The sequence below is a fragment of the Limulus polyphemus genome, unplaced genomic scaffold (genome assembly GCF_000517525.1).
Source record: "Limulus polyphemus unplaced genomic scaffold, Limulus_polyphemus-2.1.2 Scaffold8050, whole genome shotgun sequence".
Taxonomy (NCBI): domain Eukaryota; kingdom Metazoa; phylum Arthropoda; class Merostomata; order Xiphosura; family Limulidae; genus Limulus; species Limulus polyphemus.
This window is the reverse complement of record NW_013673660.1, coordinates 2,623-30,236: the sequence shown is the minus strand read 5'-3', so window position 1 is coordinate 30,236 and position 27,614 is coordinate 2,623. Positions and strand designations below refer to the sequence as shown.

At 34.2% G+C, this 27,614-nt stretch overlaps 1 protein-coding gene across 1 annotated transcript; it reads right to left on the bottom strand.

Moving 5' to 3' along the window:
• On the bottom strand, positions 1–27,614 carry LOC106475071 (protein unc-79 homolog; the record flags this gene model as incomplete). Its single annotated transcript, XM_013935766.2, has 11 exons — positions 1–78; positions 481–547; positions 2,356–2,545; positions 3,727–3,941; positions 5,036–5,197; positions 6,544–6,608; positions 7,666–7,795; positions 8,562–8,617; positions 10,203–10,292; positions 15,675–15,845; positions 27,454–27,614. Coding segments are annotated over 11 exons (1,378 nt in total), but the record flags the coding sequence as incomplete, so codon positions are not given.

Here is a 27,614-nt window from a genome sequence, read left to right as displayed (position 1 = left end):
ACTTTATTCAATTTTTATTTACAACAACTGGCTTGCATACCTCTGTTTTCAACCTCTCTAGAGCATTTCCAGAATGATCTGTAAAAGCAAACAAACAATTTAAACATCTTTTCGTTAAATACATATTTGATAACTTTTAAATATTTATAACTACATTGGAAAAAACAGTATTGTTCCTAATGTAGTCGAGGGAGTTATCTGAATTTCCTTTGTATAAAATATGCTTAAAAACTATGAAAACTTAGTCTTTTGATCTGTCCAGGGTTACTGATGAATGGAATTACTCAAAACTGGTATAACTCAATGACAAATAGTGAATCAAATGATAGATTAGGTTCATATATATTTTGTATTACTAAGTTGTTTGTTAAACTAGGTTAAACTACAGGTCTACTTATATACTTCTCTTCAGTAGCAAAGATACACAACTGTAAGATGATAAAATTATCTGTTTACTCTTAAACCCAGGTTAATACTTACCATCCGGCAAACATGCAGTATAATGAAACCACTGAAACAACACACTCAACAGACGCCCTAGAGTCTCCTATCATAAAGAAAATTACGATGCTTTATTATTTTTTGTGGCATTAAACTTTCAAGAAAACTTCACCACTTACAAAAATAACGACTTTGGAGTGTATGCAAAATATATCAAAATGGATTTTGATTTGGAAAAACTGTGTTCAAAAATAACCTCCAAAATATTGTTTGTTCTCAAAAGTCCATCAACCAAGACTAATGATATCTTAATTTATGGGAGTATGGTAAACTTTCCATCATTTTCAATAAACTGATTGTAAATGTTTTTATTGAAGATTTTAAAGTTAATAAAAATGCTTATAACCCCTCACTAACTCAGTACTTTGACACCTGTTTAAAAAGGTACAATGATTAGATACAATATCAGGTTAGATCTTACTGACAGAGAGATGATGACTTGTAGAATATTACAACTTGACACATTGTCAGATAACAAAATAAATTTTAAGTTTCATGTTTCTTCAGAAATCGATTATTTGCAAAGTTATTAATTTACAAATCCTGTGGTGTATTTCTTCTATTAGGTGTACACACAATCATAAAACTAAATTTACTGACAAACAAATATATAACTAAAGCTAAGTTCCTAATACTGACCTTCCTTTTAATTTACTTCTTGTCAGTGGTAACTTTGTGGAGAAATCTCTACAATGATTATCAAGAGTTGTATTAGAATATGGTCACTTTTCTCCCAACCAATTTTAAGTTTCTTGCCCAGAAAGGCAAAGAACTGGAAATATATCAAACTACAACCAGTCAGAATCAACTGCACTCTCACATTTCATTTGCAGTTTTATCAACTCGTGCAGTATAAGGGTAGTACTATATAAAACTATTACCTGTCAGAATCAACTATAGTTGTCTCAGAGTTGATATGTGGTTTTATCTATTCAGCAGTTTACGAGTAACACAAATTAAATTATGGTTGTCTCAGAATTGATGTGTGGTTTTATCTATTCAGCAGTTTACGAGTAACACTAAATTAAATTATAGTTGTCTCAGAGTTGATATGTGGTTTTATTTATTCAGCAGTTTAAAAGTAACACTAAATTAAATTATAGTTGTCTCAGAGTTGATATGTGGTTCTATCTATTCAGCAGTTTACGAGTAATACTAAATTAAATTATAGTTGTCTCAGAGTTGATATGTGGTTTTATCTATTCAGCAGTTTAAAAGTAACACTAAATTAAATTATAGTTTTCTCGGAATTAATGTGGGGTTTTATCTATTCAGCAGTTTACGAGTAACACTAAATTAAATTATAGTTGTCTCGGAGTTGATGTGTCGTTTTATCTATTCAGCAGTTTAAAAGTAACACTAAATTGAATTATAGTTGTCTCAGAGTTGATGTGTGGTTTTATCTATTCAGCAGTTTAAAAGTAACAATATATTGAATTATAGTTGTCTCGGAGTTGATGTGTGGTTTTATCTATTCAGCAGTTTAAAAGTAACACTAAATTAAATTATAGTTGTCTCAGAGTTGATGTGTGGTTTTATCTATTCAGCAGTTTAAAAGTAATAATATATTAAATTATAGTTGTCTTAGACTTGATGTGTGGTTTTATCTATTCAGCAGTTTACGAGTAACAATAAATTAAATTATGGTTGTCTCAGAGTTGATGTGTGGTTTTATCTATTCCTAAGAAAAATCTGACATGTTTTTCAATAATTCCCTACTTTTTACAAGAATTATACTGAGAAATCTTTAATTTACTTAAAAAATTATTTAAATATTTTTACAGCCATATACCATTTCTTTCTTTGTAAGTAAACGTGTTATCAATTTAGACTTGCAGTACGGCTTATACGTACCACAGGTGTGTCATCAGTTGGTGTACAAAGTCCTTTAAGTAACCAAATGCCATATCGACTCAAAAGTTGTCTCTCTTCTAATGCAAGAAACTCCATGCTATCATCTTTTTCTAACACCCCTGCTCGGTTATAGCGATCTATGGTCACCTGCGTATCATTCTCACAAAATGGACGGGCTTCTTGTAGCAAACTGGAAGTTTAAAAATATATAACATTTTTTCAAATTACTGATGAAAATTTATTTGATCTTGGAACTAACTTTATTTCGTGGATGATTTTTCTTTCATAATAACACAATGATTCTAAATGTTTTTTTCATTTTAGTAACAATGCAATGAAAAACATACAAATACAGATAATATCCTCAGCATCAAGAGCTGTACCTTAAATATTTTACCCATTCATTATCTCCTCCATCACCCCATTCCAAGCCAATGATTGAATCTGTTTATTTGTTTCTTTCTTGGGCTCTGTTTTGGTCACACTGAGAATCCAGCCCAACAAGAGAATAAAGTGAACTAAAAACTACTAAAAGGTATAAAACAATTAATTTCAATACAACAATTTCAGTACAGTAATGATTTTTAGCATCAGATTAAAACCTAGTTTATTTACTTCAAAATTATGGTTGAGTCTGAGCTGGAATACTATTAATGATTTCGAGCATCAGATTAAAACTTGAAACTAATTAACTTCTTTATACTCTTCACAAGGCATTACACTCTACAGCAGGGATCTTCAAACTTCGGCCCATGACTTCGGTTTATCCGACCCGCAAACAGTTTATTAAAGTGATAACATAATTTTTTAATATTATAAAAACAAAAAATAAAACATAATTGAACAAAAACCAATCTGATCATGCATGCATCCCTACTTAATTTTACCACGACGCCTCTGGCCCACAAAGCCTAAAAAGATCTAACTCCTAGCTTTTGTCCAAAAAGGTTTGGAGACCCCTGCTCTACAGCAACCTGAACTCATTTGATAAGTTCAAAAGATTAATACTCTCAGAGGTTCTGCCTATAAACAAAAGTTAAAAATGTAGATAACATTTAAAATTTGATTATGAAATAGCAAATTTCAATAACCATAGAATGTTTTAGAAAGATGAAAAAAAAAGCAATGATTAAAATTACTTTTACTCTAATGATTTTGAATCTGCTAAAACAGAAAAATATACATGTCAAAAATAATAACATTATTTTTGATTCATAATAAATCACAGGATTTAGAGATAGGGCTCAGGTTTTGTCACTTGAACTTTGAACACATCAAATGTAAGTTTTTGTAACTTCATATTTAGTGTCCGACAGAGCCCGACTCATCTTCTCACGGTGTAAGTGAAGAAAACTACACTTTAAAACATACCTTACTATTGCCTCCACCATGTACGACTGGGTTTCAGGATCCATCGTCCATGGATTTGGAACTTCGCCATGAACCACATGATCACTTCCCTGCTTGCCCTTGTGCCGTAAGTTATAACATTGGATACAGTAACGAATTGGACGATTTCCATTGTAACTTGAACATTCAATGGAAAAGCAAGTTACTGTGGCCTTCTTGTTTATGCTCTGGCAATTCTGTATAACAAAATAAATGTTTAAGATACAATATATTAATTATTAGTAAACTGAATCAGCAGTCATGCTGTGTACATTTCAAAGTATAAGACTCCACACAAAAAAACTATATGAAGGAGCTTTCATACACCATAAAACATTCACACAACCTTTTCTGTAATCTAATATTCAAAACTGAATCAAAGACTACGATGATTTATTGGACATTTTTGTTTTAAATGGAAGAAAGGAAGAAAATATTTGAGGAAAGCTGGAAGTGGAAAAGGAAGATAACTCAAACAGATGCAACATGTAGAAATTGGGTTTTATTTAACAATAGTAATCTAGATTATAAACAAATTACCAACATGAAAAGGAGATCATGAATATTTGATTCTAGTTTGTATTGTGAATTTATCTTCAGACTGCACTTAAAGAAATACTAACTACAACAGAAAGAAAACCAGTTCATATTAGATATTATTCATAAAAAACAGTTTTGAAATGTTACATCAAACCCACAAAGCACCCATTTAACTGAAATATTTTTCACTAATAAAAAAAGCCTCTAAGTATACTTTTAAAACCACAATTAAAGTAAAAGCTTCGTTATCTGGCATCTTTACAACCAGAAATTTCAATATCTCCAAATACAAATTACTGTTGTAATTTAGTAGCACTGCTGTGGCTTTTAATTCTCGTTGTAGTTTAGTAGCACTGCTGTGGCTTTTTTATACATTCTTTCCCACCAGCAAGCTTCAGTTGTTAGCTGCTTGTACTTTGTTTTTTTGTGATTCACATTTAAAATGCTGTACTTGTAAATGTTTCATACAATTTAAGGTTTTTTACATTTATCATTGTCTAAAACAACCAGAATTTTTGCCTCTCCGGCACTGCTCTGGTCTGGCAAATGCCAGATAATAATGTTTTTATTATACCTGGAAATTTTCATGAGCATAAAAGTTTAAAAAATCAGAAAAGCAATACAAAATCCACATCATCATTAGACTTGCATTTCAATCTAAACTGTTGGATATTACAGATTATGCTTGAGATAAACATTACATACAGTCATACATTAATAATAGAAGTAATCACCACATTATCTCACTAACCTTGTTTTCACAAACAAGAGCAACTTGCTGAAGAGGAAGAAGAACGTTAACTAAATTTTCTGTGCCATTTTCCCGATGAATTTGATCAGCACAACTTTGACACACATACAATGGTGGAGGGTGTTCTCCAGTTCCAATAGACAATGAGTGATCCATGCACAACTATTTTAATAGAAAGAAAACAGCTGAAACTTTTACACTATAATCTCATACTCTCAACTTAAGTTAACCCTTTAGGTGTGTACTTTTTTCATTCAAAATCATGGTCAGTTAATTCAGGTTCAGATCCAGAATTGTCCTCAGTTTGCACAAGTTCGATTGTCTCGTCAGGTGAGAAAATACTGGAGCAATTTGATGTCATTTTGGGTCAGTTTTCTCATAAAAACTTAAAGAATTTTCAACTGTAAGTATTACTGATGTTTTGAATGGCAACACATGCCATCTTGGATACGAATCAGCAACTGAGATCATCATCTGTGCAGATTAGGCTTTGTCTATTTATTTCCTGTGCTCGATTTGTGATTCTAGAGGGAAGTTTAAACTGCACTGTGTGGTCACCATATGGTGACAGGTGCATCTAACTTAACTGATCATTATTATAAAAATAAGTTAATACAGATGTTGTTGTTTTTTTTCAGTACAACTTGAAATCAGGGTTGTGTAAAAAATAGTATTTCAGATCTATCTTTTGTCTCCCATAAGTCAATGCTCAATAGGCTTTTCATTCAATACCAGAACTCCTCAGTTGGGCTGGATGATGAGAGACAAAAGAATGTATAATAGATTTAATTTTAATTTTCAACTGCTACACTGATGTAGACTTTGAAAAGAATTTCACTGTTACATCTCAAAGACAATAAGGTTTTCATGTGCTGAAACACATCTCTCATCACCGATATCTGCAAAGAATACGACTTAATCTCTACCTTCTAATTTTCATTTCATTTACGTTAACACACTCACTGTTGTTTTGCAAAACAAAAGATCCAATCTCAAAGTGGTTAAAATCCCAAGGTTATGTTAAAATCTCATTAAATGGTAAAATCAGCAAGACTGATTACTTTATTAGCCACAAACTTAAAAGTACATAATACTACAAAGTACTACTAAGTAGTATACTATAAACTTTAGTACTATAAAGATAAAACAGAAAAACAGGAGCTAAACAAATAATTCGTTAAAATCAGGTTTAATTTTTATTTTCTCAAAACTAACCATATCAGATTACTATTAACACTTTAAGTATTCATAATGTGTATAACTGGATATCTCTTTTCAACACAGTACACAGTGAAGTTGATGCATTTCATACATCATTTGATAAGTTTTATTACAACATTTTGGTAAAAGGTAGGTGTGGTTTTTATCTGTCCAATTATATACAGTTACATCATAAATGTGCCCCTACTTGGAATTAAATATACAAAAATACAATACACCAATGGCTTTCTCTACATCCTATTGAATTTATTTACAAATAGATGTACTCAAACAATAAAATTCCTTACCTTCACAGCTTCATTGTTTACTGTACTCACACAATTCTCTCTTTGACAAACAAGTGGTTTCCATCCTGAAAACAAGTGGAATTTATATCATTTATTTATCATAGATTTAAACATTTTTATATCTTAAAATCTACTCATCCTTGGCAAAAACTAAATTTCACCAGAGGAATCATAAGTTTTACTCAAGAAAGTTTTGCCATGGTACAGGCCGTTTCAAAACCTCAAGGTGTTGTGTTTAATAAGTTGTTGTTTAAAAAAATGACTAAGGTATAAAAGCTTTTATAAGCTGGGAAAAAATAGTTTCTAAAATGTAGGACTTTGATTTATTTCTATACTTGGAACTTAATTGTCACACATGATTATCATTAGAACACACTTTTAATAACATATCAAACTATATTATCTTTAATAGCTAAAAAGTATTCATCTTTGATGGCACTTCACAAGATAAACTGAAGTATACATATTCGGTAACGAGGAACCCACTTTGAGACTAATAATGGCTGAAGACGGCTTGAATGGGTAATAAAGAAAATAAATAAAGGTACCTGACGATGACAAAACCTTGTCGAAACGTTGTACATTTGCTATTATGTTAAACTTATATTCAAGTTTTTCTTCATTACCCATTCAAGCCGTCTTCAGCCATTATGAAGTATACACATGTTTAAACAAAAACTAACTTTATCAACTTAGAAAAAAAAACTTTCTCCCCACAACAATAGTTTTTCCACCAATCTGTCTGTCTGTTTCATTTGTTGTATTTCCTGCAAGGTCTATCTAAACTGTCTCTAATTTTTAAGTCATTGACTAGAGGGGAGGTAGTCAACACAAACAACTTTTAGGCTACTCTTCACAAAGTGAAGAGCTTGAATACTGGAGGGACAGTAATGGAACATGAACCATGATTATTGGCTCTAGAATCTGACACACTAACCACTGGGGCATGTTCAGCCCCTGTTGTCAATAACTGTGCAACATAAAATGGCTTTAATAATGTAATTAAATTAAAAAGGAAATAACATGTTTTAACATGGACATTCATAATCTCTACAGAAAACAAAAATAACATAATGCAAAACAAAAAAGTTTACAAACTGAAAATCAGCTTTAATTACTCACCAGCATGTCTAATACTGGTACTTCGTCTCTCCTGGATCATTGGATTCAAAGAAGGCCAGTAATGAAACAGTAACTCAACTGCAGGTCTCCTCGCATCGGCAGTTCCATGACCAATTACACACAGCAAGTCCTGCACAGTGTAAATGAGGTATTGAAATAAGCTTCATTATACCTCCACTTATATTTTAGTACAAACATCTTAGTATTTTTAGATTTTATTTAAGGAGATACAAATCATATTTCTCTAAATTGAATTAGTACTAATACATGGACCTATTTTATTTTATTACTTAATTAATTGATATCCTGTGATCATATAAGAATGTTTTGTTTTAATTCTTATGTTTAAAACATATGCAGCCTTACAAAAACTATAAAAATAATATTGAGAAACCTGACAACTAATTACCTAGAGCTGATTTATACCACATGGTTAACAGATGGTGGAATATTCACCTAAGCCTAGTTTGTACCATGTAAAAAATATATATTGTGATCAATCACCTAGGTCTAATTTGTAACAGAAAGATAACATGTGGTGTGATAATAAATCACCTAGGCCTAGTTTGTATACCACATAGCTAACATATAGTGTGATAATAACATAGGCCTAGCTTATACCATGTAGCAAAAATATGTTATGATATTCAATCACCTAAGCCTGGTTTACACCACATGGGTAACAAATAGAACAATAATCTATGCCTGGTTTGTATTGCACAGCTAACAGATGGTGTGGTAATCACATGTCCAACTAGTTTAATCTCCAGTTTGATTTTTATAATATAGCTAATAAGTGCTGCAATACTCACTTAAGCCTAATTTCACCACACACTCAATAAATACTGTGGTTCCAAAGTGGGCCTAATCTGTATGACAAATACTGTAATTCTCACCTTGATTATATTCCTTTTCAGGCTCATTATGCATTCCAACAGATGTGCATGATGAGCTAAAAATGTAAACAGTGTCATACTGAAATAATCTTAGTAAAAAAGTTATTCAAATACACATAATAAATCATTATGTACTATCAAGTAAACACCTTAATTACCTTCAAAAACAATAAATTTATATATATATATACACATTTTTTTTTCCACACATTTCTACATTATTTTCTTACATAGATGAATATAATGATTTTAACAAAAAAATGCCTTGAATTTTCACAATTTATTTGCAACAAAACAGAGATACTCTCCAAACAAACACTAAACCAATATTAATCAGTAATTAAACTTCATAAAGTAAAGATCTTAAATGCATAAATTTTGGCAGATAACATGTGTGCCTCTACAAACTCTTAGTCGAAATTAAATACAGTCCTCGGCCACTTTGGTACATGTATTTGTTTACTAAAAAATTGAATAAATGAAGCGTTTGATTTTGTGCATGTTTTGTACAAAATAATACCTTATATATTCTAACATGATCTTTAAGAAAACACTCTTCCACTTTGATAAACACATGCTTTAGATTTCCTTCTTGCATATATACTGTTACGTCTCTGGTCGTTTGTTAATTACTCGTAAAAATTCTTTCCGAAGAACTTCAGCGATACAAGTCCTTTCTTAAATAAAACTATTTTATTCTTCCTCAATACAACTTTGCAATACACTTAATTTCCACAGTCACTTTAACTTAAACACACGCTATAATTCACAACGATTCACGTACTTTACTTACTACCGAACTTGACTCAATTGTCCGTCTCTATCTCTGCCTGTCTGCAATTATCTATCTATCTATACACTCTCGCCGGTCTTATATATACGAATTAGAGGGTGTCTGGAGAACACTCGAGCCTTCACAAATGTTCTAGATACTCATTACGTGTTACCAGCATCACGTGAATTAAGCTGTCGTAACAATACTCTATTATATAGTATTCAATTATATTCATTTATACACCTTCAGAATTATTTTATTGTTTCTATACGACTTTTGAAACTGTAACTGCAAATTAATGCATTCTACACAGACAAACAGCAGTATCTACTGAGATAACCAGGGCTGAAATAATGAACAATCTAACCAAGCTATAGCTTGACCTCCCCAAAAAAAGTATGGACCCCTCAAAGAGTCCACAAAAACTTTTCTAATACTCAATGGTTATGATTGCCATTCATAATTTCCATTTCTGATCCTTTGAGGAATAGACAATTTTCATGTTACTATTTATAAAAAGGACAGATCAAATATAAAGTTGTTCTTTTAAATTTATATGTTGTATATATATTTTGTGCTGTTTCCTTACTATTTTCATTTGTTTAACTTGGAATGTTCAACATGCTAAGGTCCATGTGAATTATAGTTATACAGATAGTATTAGGCTAAGATAGAGATGCAGGGCTGGAGTAAGGTCTTTTGGACAATACAAAGTTTGGAGCATGATTTCAAGACAAGAGATCACAGTCCAGCATGCTATCCAGTAGATCTCATCTAAACCGGTTCAAAATGAATATGTTGATTAAGGTGAAATACATTTACATTAATAAAACAAAGAGAGTAAAAAGCAACATTACTAAACTGACCTGGATTCTCTGCATACTGAAATACCATCATGATTACTGCTGGAATGGACATATTTGCATAATTTTGGCTGTCATAGTCACTGGAAGCAACTAGAGAAGAAAAACACTTTCTATATGTCACAAAAATCTATGTCTATTATGTCGCAAAAGAGCTTGAATGTAGAGCTATGTCAAACCAAAATAATAACTGACACAAGCCAGTTTGCTATTTAGAGAAACAAAATTAGGATTGTGATTAGACATCTGAACATTTCTCTTTCCTACAGTTAAGCATAATGTGCTAATAAGAAGGATTTCCTAACTGCTAATCTTAGGAAGAGAACAAAGCAAGCAGAAGTAAGTGTTGTTGAAACTACAATTATCCCGCAGAGAGTAAAACTACCAGTCAAGAGAGAAACTCTATAAAAAGTAAGTTTTTTAATATGTTGACATAAAACTCATGTCACACCTATTATACCTGTTACTTCAGAAACTTGCATGGATCGAAATCCACTGCTGACTGTACATTACTAACAGTATTAAAATATGATGGTCTGCTTTAAAAATCTCAATTCTTCAGCTTTGTTTCAAAAACTAGGTTCTCTCTCTCTCTCAGCAGAGATAATGTTTAACCTTTATAACCACACTGAGAAGCAAACTTATATTTTCACAATAATAGGATTGTACAGACAAAAACACATATTTCGAATGAAAAAAATAAAAAGTTAAAAATTATAATTTTCCAATAGGTACTTACCTTCTCCCACATAAATAGCTATTCTTACTCAATGATGCCCTCTATATGTCAAAAAATATTTTATGCTGCCGCAAGCCTTTTGTCTCCCCTCAGATCGAATTGACTAATTCCAATAAGTCTCTCATGCAAAACATCATGCGACAATCCTTCACCAATAAGAATGCGATATGCTCTCATGATGCATATGACTCCCTCTATTCCATTCTACCGAAACTATCACTTCGAGTTTTGGCAGAAGATAGAAGCACCAGTGTACCATGGGGAGGAAGGGTGGGAAGTGTGAAAGAAGGTAAGTACCTATCAGAAATACATTTTCACTGTAGGAAAATTATAACTTTCGACAGGGTACATTACCTATGCTCACATAAATAGCTATAATCACACATTGAATAGGTGGAGTGACCAGTGAGAGAGAAAGAAAGAAGCATCCAAAGGACATTCCCTAAGATGAGACAGATTTAAGATCTCATATGGGGAACCACACTACTTCTGAACCAGGTATACTCTTTGCCCATTGTAGAAAGATGTTGCATATATGGGAGGAAAACAAGAGCACAACCAAGTGGGAGAGAAATATGGCCAGAAAGTGATCCAAACCATGCAATATTTATGAAGCTCAATCTCAGAAGTATAAAAGTGGGTAAAATTAAAGGATGTGCCGTAGGTGTAGAGTGGCTAGGGTGTGACAGACCATACACAGCAAGTCATCTTCAATCCAAAACCCGGCTTCCAGGTACCGACATCCATGTAGGGGTAGGAAAGAGGATCATACCATCTTCACCTCAAGTTTGTGAGACCAGAGGTAATCTAGTACCCCCAACTCATGAACGTGCACATGTGAATATGACCCAACATCTAGTATTGAAAGTATGTCTACATAATGTAAACCATCTCCCTCAAAAGTGAACTAACTGGAGCCACCCAAAGCACATTAACATATTCGGAAAAAGAAATATTGAGGGAGAGTGGAAGGGAAAGAGCCATAACAATCTGCAGTAACCTCCACCGTGACTCACAATACTGATAGAGTATAATTGAGGGAGGAATACAGACACCTGAAATACATGTGCGAGGATTTATGTTGATTGGTTCTGCTCTAAATCCAAAACCCGGCCACTGGGAACTGACATTCATATTGGAGGATATCATGTCATCTACACTAGCAGAACACCACCACTCTACTCTCAACTGAATGGTTTTAAAGTCATTTTTATTCTTTGTTTCTATTTCATTAACCCATTCAAGAGGATACCTCCACGATCCACCACCCTAGCAGCTTGGAACTGGAAAGTGGTAAGGACTCACAAATTCTACTAGAAGTAAATGGGGTAAAACATGGTGGAGAGTCTGGAGGAATGGCAACAAAACCCTATTTTGGAAAGCAGACCATACCAATTTATTCAGTACAGGTCATGGCAGGGATGAGCTGCTATCCCCTTCTGATTTACCCATGTAGTCCATGGGTGGGTACAGTCAAGGATGGGCAAACGTATGAAGCAATTCTACCACAAGGATAAACATACAAGCAAACTTGTGGAACACCTCATCTCTGCAGTTTGCATTGCTTGGCCATGGAATTATAATATGCAAATTGACATGGCTTGACAGCGCAGATTTGAAAGGTTAAAGAATACCTGGTCAGGCACCACAGAACGGGGTCCAAAAAATTAGCATTAATAAAAGGGAAAAGGGCCCCTGAAAAGGAAAAATAATAATAAAAAAACTTACCCAGTCAAAGTCTCACAGAATTCTGATATGCTAGAATGGCTACAGGCGGAAGACAACCTGAAGAGGAAAAAACTGTGATCCAATGCAAATAGCAAGAAATGAATGTATCATGGGTAGTCTGCATGCCCGAGTGAAGAAGTACTTCAAAGGACGACAAAGACGAAACGCCAATAAAAAGGAAAAGTGTCAAAGTGGGTGAGAAGACACTCAGAACAAAGTACAGTAGGAAGACGATAAAGAGGAAAAAGCCCAATGAATGAAGAGCTGGACCCAACTGGCGAAGGAGAAAGAACATGAACAGAGGACAGTTGCCAAGGAAGAAAGAGGTAGAAACGGACACCACAAATGGAAGCTGTGCATACAATATAACAGAGGAAAGCACGTACAGGACATAGAAGTCTATTAAGATCAGAACCAAGATAAAGGTGTGAAATGGAAAAAAGGGAAAACAGTTAAACATAGGAGTTATCATCACAAACTGCTGAAGTGTTAGGGAGGAAAAATTAACCTGAGAGAGGAGAAGGATAAAGAGTATGTGAAATGTCAAAGGCATCGAGCATGTGGGCCCAAAAGGAAGATCCAACGTATGAATACAGAGGGATGGAAAACTGGTGCTGCCCTAGTGATTGAGATGAGCAACCACTGAAGAAAAGTTAGAATGGAACATTACCACACAATTTCTGGTCAGATGGAGAAAATATACCAAAACACGACCTATAAAAAGAAGCTCCAGGTCGTTGATAGGACAAGACCTCTCAGCTGCAGAACAAAAACCCCAAATTTCCAGTGAATCACCCCACGCTTCTCTATCCCAAAGGGATGCATCCATGAAAACCAAAGGAGGAAGCAGGAAACCCGCCAACATGCAAGTCATGTCTAATCACCAATGCCAAATGACGAAAAGGGTAAGAGGAAGGGTAACAAGAGCCGAGAAAGGATCCCTGAGAAATTCCATTGATCATAAAAAGCCCATTTAAGAGCCCTCATATGAGCCTGACCTAAGGGGATAAGGGCTAATATGGAATATCACATCCCCAAAAGCAATTGAACTTTGCAGGTTGTAATCAAACTGAAAACCCAATGAACAAAGTCAAAAAGGAGAAGGGCAGACCCGACAAAGATGTATATAGAAAAAGAAAAACACCCAAATGGACAAGATATTGGATAGGTTGCAGTAAAGATTTCTCCAACTTGAATAACAGCCCTTTATAGCTGCCTCCAGGAGCACCTGATAAGGTTAGACTCCTGTTCAGAAGGAGTGAACTGTAGCCAGGCAACCACAGAAAAAGGAGTGCAACCCAAGAGCATACAAGTGATGAACAAATACTCTGAATTCCCAACAAAACAGACAGGTCAAAAGCAAGTCTGAAGGGCAGAGTGCAAAACATAGAAACCACTCCATGGAGAATAAACAAGAGAGAGGGTCATGAGTGACAAAATATCGAGATATGATGATAATCATTCGTGCCATTTCTCTTCCTCATTGATAAACCCAGAGAAAAAGCCCACCTATGGGTGAGAAATGACTCCAAGGCCAATCAAAGCAGATTGAAAAATGAGGTGGGACAAGCCTAGTATAGGCTGCCAGTCTCCGAGTTGGCATGAGGACAACAAACAGCCTAGAATAAAAGCCTGGAGAAAGATGATGAACAGGAGCCAGTGGCCTATAGAAATAGAAAATTTTGTACCTCCAAGAACAGATGCTGGCTGGTGGCAGGATCCCAAGTCATGTGGAAGGAAAAGAGTACCAGGAACAAAGGAGGTGGGGAAGGAATAATAGGGCAAGTCCTCCTGATAAAACCCAGAATCCATAGAACTGTAGTAAAAGATCACCAAAGCATAACAATATAGTCAAACTCCAACTGGACCACAATCCTGTGGTTAGTCTCCAGTACTGTTGGCAACATGCCCATCAACTTTGAATAAAACAATGAGATGAGAAACCCCTGGAAGGGGGAGAGGGACAGGTAGATAAGGACCAGGACAGGAAAGGAATAGGGGCATGTCATGGCTCCAATTTTGACAAATGTGCAACCAAAGAGGAAAAGGTCGATTACACACGAGATTCCAAAGTCTCAGATACATGATCGAAAACATAGCATAAAAGAAAAAATATAGAAATCCCAAAAAGAATACAGGAGGCAAACATACTCGAGACAAGGTCGCATCACAACCCAGAAAATCCCAACTACATTGAAACACCATGCATAAAGCAAGAGCCAAAGAGGACAAATGAGCAAACATGAAGAAAATAAAGAATCATAAAAATGGGGAATTGGATAAAACACAACAAACCTGAGAAATCATGTCAAAAAATGCTGTATTAGGCCTAGCTGATTCTGCAGGAGGGGTAGGGAAAACACGGCAAAATCTGGTACTGTAAAAAGGCTATCAAATCTTCATTGACCTGAACAGGGTCAGCTTGTTCAGGAGGATTAGTGGGGCAAGTTCAGGAGAAGAATGTTGACCCATATCATGAACAATCTCATGGTTGATAATAGCAGTAAAATCCAATGACAGGTCCCCCCTCACCTGCAACCTGTGATATTAGTGCTAGAGGGAACATGAACCTCAGAATTCATTGTAGAAATATGTAAATCAAACACATTTGTTTGATGTAAAATATGTGAGTGTGAGAGAAAATATAAAGGCTGGAAAATTAAGTTAAATCAAAATGTTTCTTCAATGTAAAGAAAAAGAACAATAATGAAGAAATTACACTTTGGAAATTAAACTGTTAATATCAAAATTCACACAAAGACCACCAAAAGAAAAACGTCTGAACACAAGTACTGCCAAACGAGGTGGCAGTTTGACGCACGATGATCTGCACGAGACACGCATTGGAATCAGCCAATTCCAATGGAGAAGAGATAGAAGGCTTGAGGCATGCGTAAGATATTTGTTTGCATATAGAGGGCAGCACTGAACTAGAATAGCTATTTATGTGAGAGGAGGTAAGGTATCATATCAGAAATCCAAAATTAAAAACACAATGTATTACTTACTAATTGTAAATGGAAGCAAGTGATAACACAATAATTCCAGAATACCATCCTGTAAGGAGGTTGGAAACAAGGCCAAGGAAGAAGCAGCTATGTACGGCAGAGTATCCATATATTCATGTTCCAGAAAGGGAACAAGACAGGCGAGCGTCTGTAGAATATTGGAGCCTAGAGCTACAGTAGAGAAACAAAACATAGCTAAATTATCATTCTTTAAAAGATTAGAGAATTTGACTTTTTAGACTGAGACTGTTTGGTATGTTATCACGTATAAAGTTTTATCTATTCTTCATATGTATTAACATAAAAAAGAAATTTACTACATTAAAATATAAGGTTTTATTTGAAGACTGTTTGTCAGTAGGACTAAGGATTGATTTTAACTCATCCTACCTCTCAACTATACGTTTGAAGACTGTTTGTCAGTAGGACTAAGGATTGATTTCAACTCATCCTACCTTTCAACTATACGTTTGAAGACTGTTTGTCAGTAGGACTAAGGACTGATTTTAGCTCATTCTACCTCTCAACTATACGTTTGAAGACTGTTTGTCAGTAGGACTAAGGATTGATTTTAGCTCATTCTACCTCTCAACTATATGCTTGAAGACTGTTTGTCAGTAGGATTAAGGATTGATTTTAACTCATTCTACATCTCAACTATACGTTTGAAGACTGTCAGTAGGACTAAGGACTGATTTCAACTCATCCTACCTTTCAACTATACGTTTGAAGACTGTTTGTCAGTAGGATTAAGGATTTTAACTCATCCTACCTCTCAACCGGTTCCATTTTCTGGCCGTGTATTTCCTATATTTACTTGAAGGTACTCACAAAATAGGCCAGGGGTATAGGGGCTGCTTAAGCCCCCACTGGGGTCTATGGGCAAGGAAGCCCCCTTAAAGCTGAACAGCTTTTACACTCTGAAATGCAATCATTATCTGGAGCCTATTTCTCAGAGAACTGTGTTGTTAAAAGATCATATACATCAACTAAGTTATTCATGAAGCAATACGTTAAAGATCATATACATCAACTAAGTTATTCATGAAGCAATAAGTTAGAGATCATATACATCAACTAAGTTATTCATGAAGCAATACATTGGCTCACGAGATGTAATAAACAGAATTGAGACTCATGATCTCAGGTTTCCACTATTCTTTATTCTAAATCCAACAGGCAGATTCTCTTTGCCCCAGCCCACTACCCCATAGCCCTTTTGAAGTAACACAAACTTGTTACAGTCACAGTGTTCCATTTAATAAGTTACAACAGTAGTCAATACCTCTAGGCACTACTGAAATAATGAAGTTATGATATATATTTATATTATAATACTATTAGATCTAGTTTAGGACTTTTGGGTTAGGCCGTATTATTGGCATTAAGACCTTATAGGTTTACTAAGCATGCATATAGTTGGATGAGCCTCCTTAATACCTAACCTTACCATGCTTACAATGACATGGTTGTTAATTTTAACTTCAGTTTTATGACTTACAACTAAGTTATGTCGTTATAGGCTAAGTCACTCACAAGTTTAGGCTTAAAACAGACAAAGTAAAGTGAATATAGATCTAGATTAAGTTTCATGATGGGAATTACTTTAAATGGATCATTGCTAAAATATGCATAAAACACACTTACAAAAATCTCACATGTTGAACAACAACGCATTTCTGTCAAGATGTGATACATACTTGACTTCAGAAAACCACCAATCAGCTATATTATTAATATAAAAAATGCTGGTCTACAATATTTCCAAATTTTAACAAAGTTGCATATTACTAAATGTTCGTCTGAATGTTTCAATGTTCATCCAACAGTTTTGGGTACTGAAATTAAGAAATCAGAATTTTTATTTTAGCTAATTTAATTTTTTCAATTGATGGAAATTCATCCCGAGACAGAGCTCTGCCTTCCCTGTGTATACTACAAGACACTATGTCACTTTCTTATTGTTTTTCATTTATTACATTTTTCATTGTTTTAAATTGTACCTCTATTAATTCTGTATATATTAATCTAACTCATTACCAATTTCACTATGTTTAACAAGACTAATAATTCACATATTAAAGGTAAACAGACTTAACTGATAATCAGGTTACAATATTGTTAATGTAGACTTAACAAGAATAAGTGTATGATCTTGTCAAACAAGTGATTTCAATTTCTAAATGTTTTTTTCAGTTATTGCTATAACTGCACCTGATAAAGTGCTCTTTAAAGAGCTGGAAAGCTTGTGGGTTAATAAAAACTTTAGATCTTAATGCGGTACTGCAAGTTTTCTTTTATGTTCTTATTATGATTGTGCTTAACAAAACGATTTTAAACACATAAACATCATTGTTTTTCAATTTTCAGGGAAACAGACAATGTGTCATATACACTTGTTACCTTTGCGTATATTCATTTAAGAAAATCATGAATTGTATGTAAATATTTCAGATGTATGCTACTTCATTTCTGTTCAGAGTTGTGGGAATGGCACTTTAATTAGGATCTAAAAACTGCCGGGAACATTTAGAACTTAATCCTTTAGACATATGCTTGTCATGTCATGCTCAAAAACATCATCAGATAATTAAGGTTCAGAGCCAGAATCAATATCAGCTTGCACAAGTTCAGTTGTCTCTTGAAGTATGAAAACAATGGAGCGAGTTGATACAATTTTGTGTCCATTTTCTCATAAAAATTAAACAATTTCCAACTGCAAGTATGACAGATGTTTTGAATAGCAACGTATGCCATGTTGGATACGAATAAATGGTTGAGATTGTCATCTGTGCAGATTCGCCTTTCTGTGTGCTCATTTTGTGTGCTCATTTCTCATTTCTAGCAGGAAATATAAACTGAATTATGTGATCACCATACGACAACATTTTAAGGGTTAATAAAATTTGAAAATTAAAATTCATCTCAAAATTCTTCATACACAAGCTTAACCATAAGACATGTCAATATTAGTGCAGAGGGGTGTAGTATATAAACCACCATCACTTCACGTTAACATTACGTGTGGAAGTAATCAGTAGAATTAGCTGCAATAAGTCAATATTAGTCCAGAGCGGTGTAGTATATAAACCACCATCACTTCACGTTAACATTACATGGGGAAGTAATCAGTAGAATTAGCTGCAATAAGTCAATATTAGTCCAGAGGGGTGTAGTATATAAACCACCATCACTTCACGTTAACATTACGTGGGGAAGTAATCAGTAGAATTAGCTGCAATAAGTCAATATTAGTCCAAAGAGGTGTAGTATATAAACCACCATCACTTCACATTAACATTATGTGGGGAAGTAATCAGTAGAATTAGCTGCAATAAGTCAATATTAGTCCAGAGGGGTGTAGTATATAAACCACCATCACTTCACGTTAACATTACAGTGGGGAAGTAATCAGTAGAATTAGCTGCAACAAGTCAATATTAGTCCAGAAGGGTGTAGTATATAAACCACCATCACTTCACGTTAACATTACGTGGGAAAGTAATCAGTAGAATTAGCTGCAATAAGTCAATATTAGTCCAGAGGGGTGTAGTATATAAACCACCATCACTTCACGTTAACATTACGTGGGGAAGTAATCAGTAGAATTATCTGCAATAAAACAGGTATTTTTGTTCATTTTATGACTCGTATATTCATTGAACAACAAGGAAGTTGGTACATGAATATTTTATAATAATGTGTTGAACCCCATAAATGGTTCAAACACAAAAATCTTGCACAAGAAAAATAACATGTAAAATATTCTTTTATTAAAAAGTATTTAAATGAAGCTGAACAGCCTATAAAAATCCAGAACTAGAACTAGAGACTACCGAAACATATCAGTCTTTTTTATTTTGTACTCTTAAATAAAATGTCTAAGTAACTTTGTTAACAATATTACCTTCTTTATTTTTTACCTATACGGTCTAAAAAGATAATTGTTCTGGTTCCCAGTCTACAAGTTTTAAGTAATGCCGAGTATATGAGTGATGACGCTTCTCATGCAAATGATACACAGATGACATATTTTTAGTAACCACTCTAGTCCAAAAATTTTATATTTTTGAATAAAATAAATCAAAATGATAAAGTTAACATCCAGGAAAATTGCCATCTGACAGCTAATCTGATAAAACACTAAACATTTTAACTTTTATTATTCTCTTTTCATCTGTGTGTTCTCGACTATTAAATGTTAGACCCCTTCACTTTATAATAATGATGCTTAAAAGTTCTGCTTCCTTATTACTCCAAAATTAAGAAGCTGGTAGCTTCAAGACATGTGAACATGTCAACACCTTAAATACCACTTCTAATTGAGGAGAATATGCAAGCTTCAAGACATGAGAACATGTCAACACCTTAAATACCACTTCAAACTGAGGAAAATATGCAAGCTTCAAGACATGTGAACATGTCAACACCTTAAATACCACTTCAAATTGAGGAGAATATGCAAGCTTCAAGACATGTGAACATGTCAACACCTTAAATATCACTTCAAATTGAGGAGAATATGCAAACTTCAAGGCATGTGAACATGTCAACACCTTAAATACCACTTCAAATTGAGGAAAATATGCAAGCTTCAAGACATGTGAACATGTCAACACCTTAAATACCACTTCAAATTGAGGAGAATATGCAAGCTTCAAGACATGTGAACATGTCAACACCTTAAATACCACTTCAAATTGAGGAGAATATGCAAGCTTCAAGACATGTGAACATTTCAACACCTTAAATATCACTTCAAATTGAGGAGAATATGCAAGCTTCAAGACATGAGAACATGTCAACACCTTAAATACCACTTCAAATTGAGGAGAATATGCAAGTTTCAAGGCATGTGAACATGTCAACACCTTAAATACCACTTCAAATTGAGGAGAATATGCAAGCTTCAAGACATGTGAACACGTCAACACCTTAAATATCACTTCAAATTGAGGAGAATATGCAAGCTTCAAGACATGTGAACACATCAACACCTTAAATACCACTTCAAATTGAGGAGAATATGCAAACTTCAAGGCATGTGAACATGTCAACACCTTAAATACCACTTCAAATTGAGGAGAATATGCAAGCTTCAAGACATGAGAACATGTCAACACCTTAAATACCACTTCAAATTGAGGAGAATATGCAAGCTTCAAGGCATGTGAACATGTCAACACCTTAAACACCACTTCAAATTGAGGAGAATATGCAAGCTTCAAGGCATGTGAACATGTCAACACCTTAAATACCACTTCAAATTGAGGAGAATATGCAAGCTTCAAGGCATGTGAACATGTCAACACCTCAAACATAATTCCCACAATATCCTTATAACTTAGAAGCCACACTGTAGTTTACTTAATTTTCTTTTTTGATATTATGAAATACTTGATTATATTCTTTTAATACCTAAGATACACTTCTGACTAGCTAAAAAGAGAACAAAACCAACAAAAAAAACATTGTAAGACCATTCTAATATTGATTTACAATTCTAACTGTCTATAAATTCAGAACCATACATTTTGGAGATGTTCAAACAGCTTCCCAATCATTTTATCCACACTCTTCATTGTTTAAAAGCATTTACAGTCAATCTGACTGAAAGTGAATTACATTATGTTTTAACCCTCTCGTTACAGGTAGGTTAAAGTGCACGTCCCAACTTTTTAGATAGCTCCATTCAAAATTTAATTAAACTACTTTATTATCATTGTATACAAATAAACTTGACATCAAAACGTAGTTAATAAATCAAATTTTAATATTATACGAGTTTTATGTTCTTAATTTTAAAGAAAATATTTAAAAAATCCTCAATCTCCCCTTGTCTAAGAATTGTGACATTTGTTCTCTAGGTCTTCCCTCTTCTCTAATTTATTTACCATCACTCTGAGAAATACAGAGTTCAATGTAAATTACTAACTATTAATTACTAATACAGATATTGCCAAGTCAAAGAAAAATTTTCATATTTGTTTATGGAGCCATGAAACAGATAATCAGATTAACTTTCCACACCCATCTGTCATGTCCTCTCTTTCACAAACTGCCAATAATTGTCTCTGATATTTCATATTGTTTATAATAAATGGAAAGATAATATTTTAATCTATCAAATGAAATATTATATTGCATTGTTTTCTGTACAGACTATCGTCTATTTTGCCTTCCGTTGGAAAATGTCTCTCACAGTATTCACATCGACAAGCTTAGCTAAATTTTTAAATGCTCTTATCACATAGTTAGAAAGCCAGAAAAATTATGATAGTTACAGGACAATATTTGCATTCTGCATGTTATTATTGTGTTCTTAGGTGTACTCTTTAATTAATTAAAAAATTAGTGTACTAGTACTATTAGTATAAAAAAAGTAGGCTTAACTTTCATCAACAGTCAAAAACAAGAGGAAATGGGTAAGTACCATATTTCTTGTTTTTATGTTTATTCTTTATTTATTATTATAAAAAAAACTAAAATGTAAAAATTAGAAACTTATTAAATTAAATAAGGTTATGTTAGGTCAGGTAAGATAATGAAAAATAATAATTCTTCACAAGGTATGCTCACAAGCAGTTTTTGCATTACATAATTCAATTCAGTAACATGAACTATGCCAAGTGATTTATAACTTGTGTGGCAGGATTATTAGTTAGACACAGGTCAAAGGGAAATAAATCAATAAAATATAAGCACAAACAGAGATATACTGTTACGAGCTTTAAGTTATTTAAAATAAACAATTGTAGTTTTCTGTTACAATTTGCAGTCATTCAAGAAAAAAAGGATAATTTAGATTTATTTCATATTTTTTTATGACAATTACAAGGTCAGTCTAATTGACTAAATGCATACATTTAAAGTAGAGAAAACAACAGATAAAGTTTTACTGTAAAACTTTGATATTTATTTAGGAGGTTGCAGAGATTACACAAATGAAATTTGACAATTTTTGGGTGAAGAAAAGTGTTTTTAATCTTAACATGAAAATCACTTTGCACTCAGAGGAGTCAACACTCTGACTATGTAAATTCATGGACAAATGCTTAATAAAAATACTTAATTCAAAAATCTAATTTTTTGTGTACAAAAGACAATGTTTATTGAAAGTATGCCAAATTTCATGAAAATACACAAAACATATTAAAAGTTATATTATGAAAACTCTGAAAGTCCCCTTGGGGTCGCAAGGTCGGTTCACACTGAAACAAGTAAACTTTTATGTTTCTGCAATCCTAGAGTGCTAAGCCTAGTTTGTTACCTTCATTTCTCAGTTACCTTTGTTTTCTTTATAACTCAATTCTATTGAAACAAATTTTTCTTTTATTTTACCACAAATATTAAGATTTGCCAGCTCTGGTTTTTATAATGAAAGAATTCGCATAATGAGATCCTTTCCAGCTGACTTTGTCATGCAATACAGAGGCTGTTTAAAGAATGTTCTAATTGGTTCTGCATCTTTATGCCATTATATGATATTTCCTTATTCCTGCTCTCTTTCTTTTATTGGTTCCTATGCAAGCAATGAAAAGTTATACATAATGCTTTTAAGCAATTGGTGAACAGCAAGATAATTTCATGTATTTATGACTTGAGAGCTGTTTTTTTCCTGGATTTTGATATCCTTGTACTTATTTTTTATTCTATTACTTTTAGGCTAAAAAAGCACTTCTAGAAAGATGTCAGTTTTTAGCAGAACACAATCATCCCTATCATTGTTGTTGTTGAATATTCACATATGTCAAGGCTCTGAAGATTTTTCTATAATTACCTCAAAGTTCTCCCTACAAATATGAAGACAATGATAACTTTAATAAAATCCAAAGTTAGATAGAGTGTATATATTTTTGGAATTTCAAGTAACAAAAGTTAACATTTTCTTACACTTAAAATGTATTTCCAAAAGGTACTTACCTCCCTCATCCAAAGCTATCCCGATCCTGGACCATTCCCTAAGCATTGCTAAAATGTTCCACTAACAGCACACCAATCTTTCATACCCCATCAGTTTCATGTCATTTCAGAACATATGTTGATCATGGGACTACCCTCCAACAATCATAGTGCACCCTCTACACTAGTGCAGCTAGCTCCCTCTGCTATTCTAGAGTAATCCTCACTTTCAAGAAATGGCAGGTACAAACCAGAAACAGAGGCATATTAGTGGGAAAAAAGGGTGGGAAGTTGGCGAGAGGAGGTAAGTACCCATCGGAAAGTACATAACAGCACGGAGAATGAAATGGACAAAGTAGTCAATCCAGATCTGAACAGGAGTACAGATGGAAATGGAAGGTAAGGAAATAGGAGAAAAGGCTAAACAACCTTCCTGGGTATCCAATGTCTTGGGAAGGAAAGCCCAATCTGGATAGAGGATAATATATGAGGAATGGTAAAGGATGCAAGAAACATTAATGGAATAAATATTGGAATGACCACATGCCAGAAGGAGGAGAAAATAGGTTTTAAGGGAAAGATGGCACAAGGAACACATTGTAATGTGTTCAAAGGAAGTACCACACAGGGCATGAAGGATAACAATGAGATCCGAATCTGGCAGAACAGACCAGACAAAGTGAATGGAAAAGGAGGGAAATAACTGGGGAGGAGAGGGCTTTCCAGATATGGGAAAAAGGGAAAGTGTTCAACAGGGCAGCCCTATAACTAACAACAGCTGACACAGACAAACCTTGATCAACGTGACGAACTGGGACAGGTGAGAAATAGAAGGATGGGATGGGAGGAAGCCTTGGCAAATGGACCAAAGTCTGAAAGAAAACAAATGTCTCTGGTACCCAGACAAGGAGGAAGGTCAAAGAGTACAGGCAAGTAATGATGCTACATGAGAGGTGAGACTTTAAGCTGAGCCAAGGTACCGTCCAAAAGCCATTCGTGAAGATGTAGTTTGATGATGTCGGGATGAAATACATCCAATCACAGTTGTCGCAGGGGCAACTGGGGCAGAGGTAAAGGCAGGGGCTGTTGCTCCAGTAAGAGCCAGAGCAGAGGGAACCACATCTGAGTCAGCCAATACAGAGCAACTAGCAGAAGATGACAAGGGGTGGTATGGATAAGGGAAATGACTCTGGAAAGGAGTCTGATAAGAGGCATATTGGTGAAGACCTGTCCAATATTGACTGAATGCATCCACCTTCAGAGTTCAGAAGTGTGAAACTGGAGATCAAAAGGAAGGAAGGAAGGTTGTTTGGCATTCCAGTGAGTAGCAAATGCATCTATATGCAGTGTTCCCACTGGAGCAGTTCTGATATGAAGATGGGCATCATCACAATGATTTGTTCATATAGTGTTCCAGGAAAAAAAAACAGAAATGAGAGGGAGGGCTCCATGGAGAAGGAAAGTAGCTCCAGATAAGAGTTCAACCGGGACAGATCTATGACAGGTCTCCAATCTCCCATCTTTCGAGGGACAACAAGTAGATGGGAGTAAAACCCTGGTTGAGTGGGTAACACCAATTCAACAGCTTCTTTGTGTAGTAGGTCTTGATCAGACTAGACAAGACGACTGGACAAAGTATGATCTCAAGGAGAAGCGAAGGAGATCTGGGAAGTGGGGGGGGGGGGGGCAGAACTAAAGGCAGAAACTTTCAGACAGAACCCATGGAACTGTTGTGAAGTGTATATACATAAAGTACTCATTACTAACAAAGTAACAAAACCTAGAAATTTATAGAGTCTACAAAGTACATAAATATAATGAACTTGCAAAACTATGAAATTCAACATAAAACAATAAGCAACACCTAAAGTACAAAACCACTAAAGGAATTTAGAAGATAAAAGACATGTAAATATCGAAATTATAAGTCCATTAAAAGGAACTAACAATCATAAACACTAAAAGGAAGTATAACTAACAAATAAACACACCCACAAAGTTTGCTGAAGTTACAATTACCCAAACAGTAACCAATGTACAAAACCCAAACATACACCGAAAATTAAACAAAAAAAATAAAACTATAAACACAAAGCTAAACTTAAGTAACTTAGATGGTAAATGAATTATAAAAATCTAGCTTACAAAATATTGAGAAAAAAAGACATGAAAGACCAAAATTATCACATGAGGAAAGTAGGTCAATTCCCGCAAGCTCACAAACTCGCTAAACATGGATATACCTAAAGGGAGTGAGGAATGTGTGCTGAAAAACTTACCACAGATCTCCTGGGAAAAAGAACAATACCTAACCGAGAATATCACATGGAGGCACGGAAACAGATGGAAGATGCCGTAGAAAGAAATTTTTGCTCAGTAGTCATATCCATCCACGCAAAAGATCGTAATGTGTAAGGAAGAAACCCTCATCCAAACATAAGACACGAACTCCTCATGAATTAAAGCCTGTACCTTCCCAGCAGACATCATCAACCCTGAGACCCGTGAAGACCATTGTCGATTATCATGGGAATTCCATCATCTGCCAGATTAAATCTCGAATTCATACGAACAAAGTAGAACTCAAAAAACAGAAATACTTCTTCAGCAAGCAAGCAGAAATAATGGAAATCAAACATAAGAAGTCAAACTTGAAGTTGAAACTGATATAAACTTGTAATCAAGCACAATCAAGATTTTGTAGACTCACAGAGAGCAAGTTAAAAAACAAATTTACACACTAGATGTCAATCAAGAAAGTGAGGATTACTCTAGAATAGTAAAGGGGATTAGCTGGACAAGTTTAAAGAATGCAGTATGATTGGTGGAGAGTAATCACATGATTAGCACATGTTCTGAAATGGTGTGAAACTGAAGGGTTTTAAAAGACTGGTGCACTGTTAGTAAAAACTTTAAGCAATGCCAAATTAGAGAGTAATCAAGGATCGGGATAGCTTTGGGTGAGAGGAGGTTAATTTTTTTAATCATTGTTCATGCCTGAATTTTGTGCCAAGGTTTGCCAAGAGCTTTCTGAACAAAGCCATATTTAGCTTTGAACTGATAAACTGGAGGAAGAGAGTAAATAACACCTATCAATAACTCTTGTCTGACCAAACAGTGGGATATGAAAACCAATATTATAGTACTCATGACCCCAAGGTACGAAGCTAAACAGTGTAAACCATAAATCCTTGCATTAAAAATCCACATCCACTAATCACTAGGGTATACCTAGCCATTTTTATTTAAGTATTTGCATTCAAGTAACATAAAATTCTTCAACTCACGTTTGTTGTCATTTTAATGTACACTAAAATCCTTCCACCCAATTTATGAAGAAATAAGACTAAGCATTAAAATAATTGTCAAGAAGTGGGGACTTGATTACTACTTGCTTGATTAAGTACCTTTAGTTAACATGATGTTCAATCAGAAAAATAAGCTATAACCAATGAAATTTTTAAAAAAGTTATATCTGTGTAAATATTGTTAAATACGTTTTTAATTCCCTTCTTTAACTTAAATTATTCACAAGTTATTAATACATGCATGATTTTACAATACAAAACAGAAGGTAACTAAACATAATGAGACAGATTTTAAAGTGTCTTGCTTAGAAACCTTGATAATGTAATGTTACAAAACCAGGTCTGCTCTTGGGTACCATTTTAAATAACTCTAAAATGCCCCCTTCCCCAATGGTTCAGTGGGCTTATCACACTAAAACTTGTGGTTCAATATCCTTGGTGAACAAAATTCAGGGAGTAAAATGTGTAGTTTTGTACTTAAAAACAAACAAACGAAAACTCTAAAATCACAGGCTTAGAGCAATAACTAAATTTCAATATCACATAAAAATTTACACAGATCAACAAACCATGTGCTCCAAACTGCACCAATGGCACACAATCCACAAGTTGAACTATTACATGGTAAAGACCTTTATAATCAAGGCTAGGAAAAAGGGTTGTTCTGCTATGATCCTTATCGGGTGACTGCAGGACTTCGAGTGGTATACTGGGAACATCCCTCAAAACA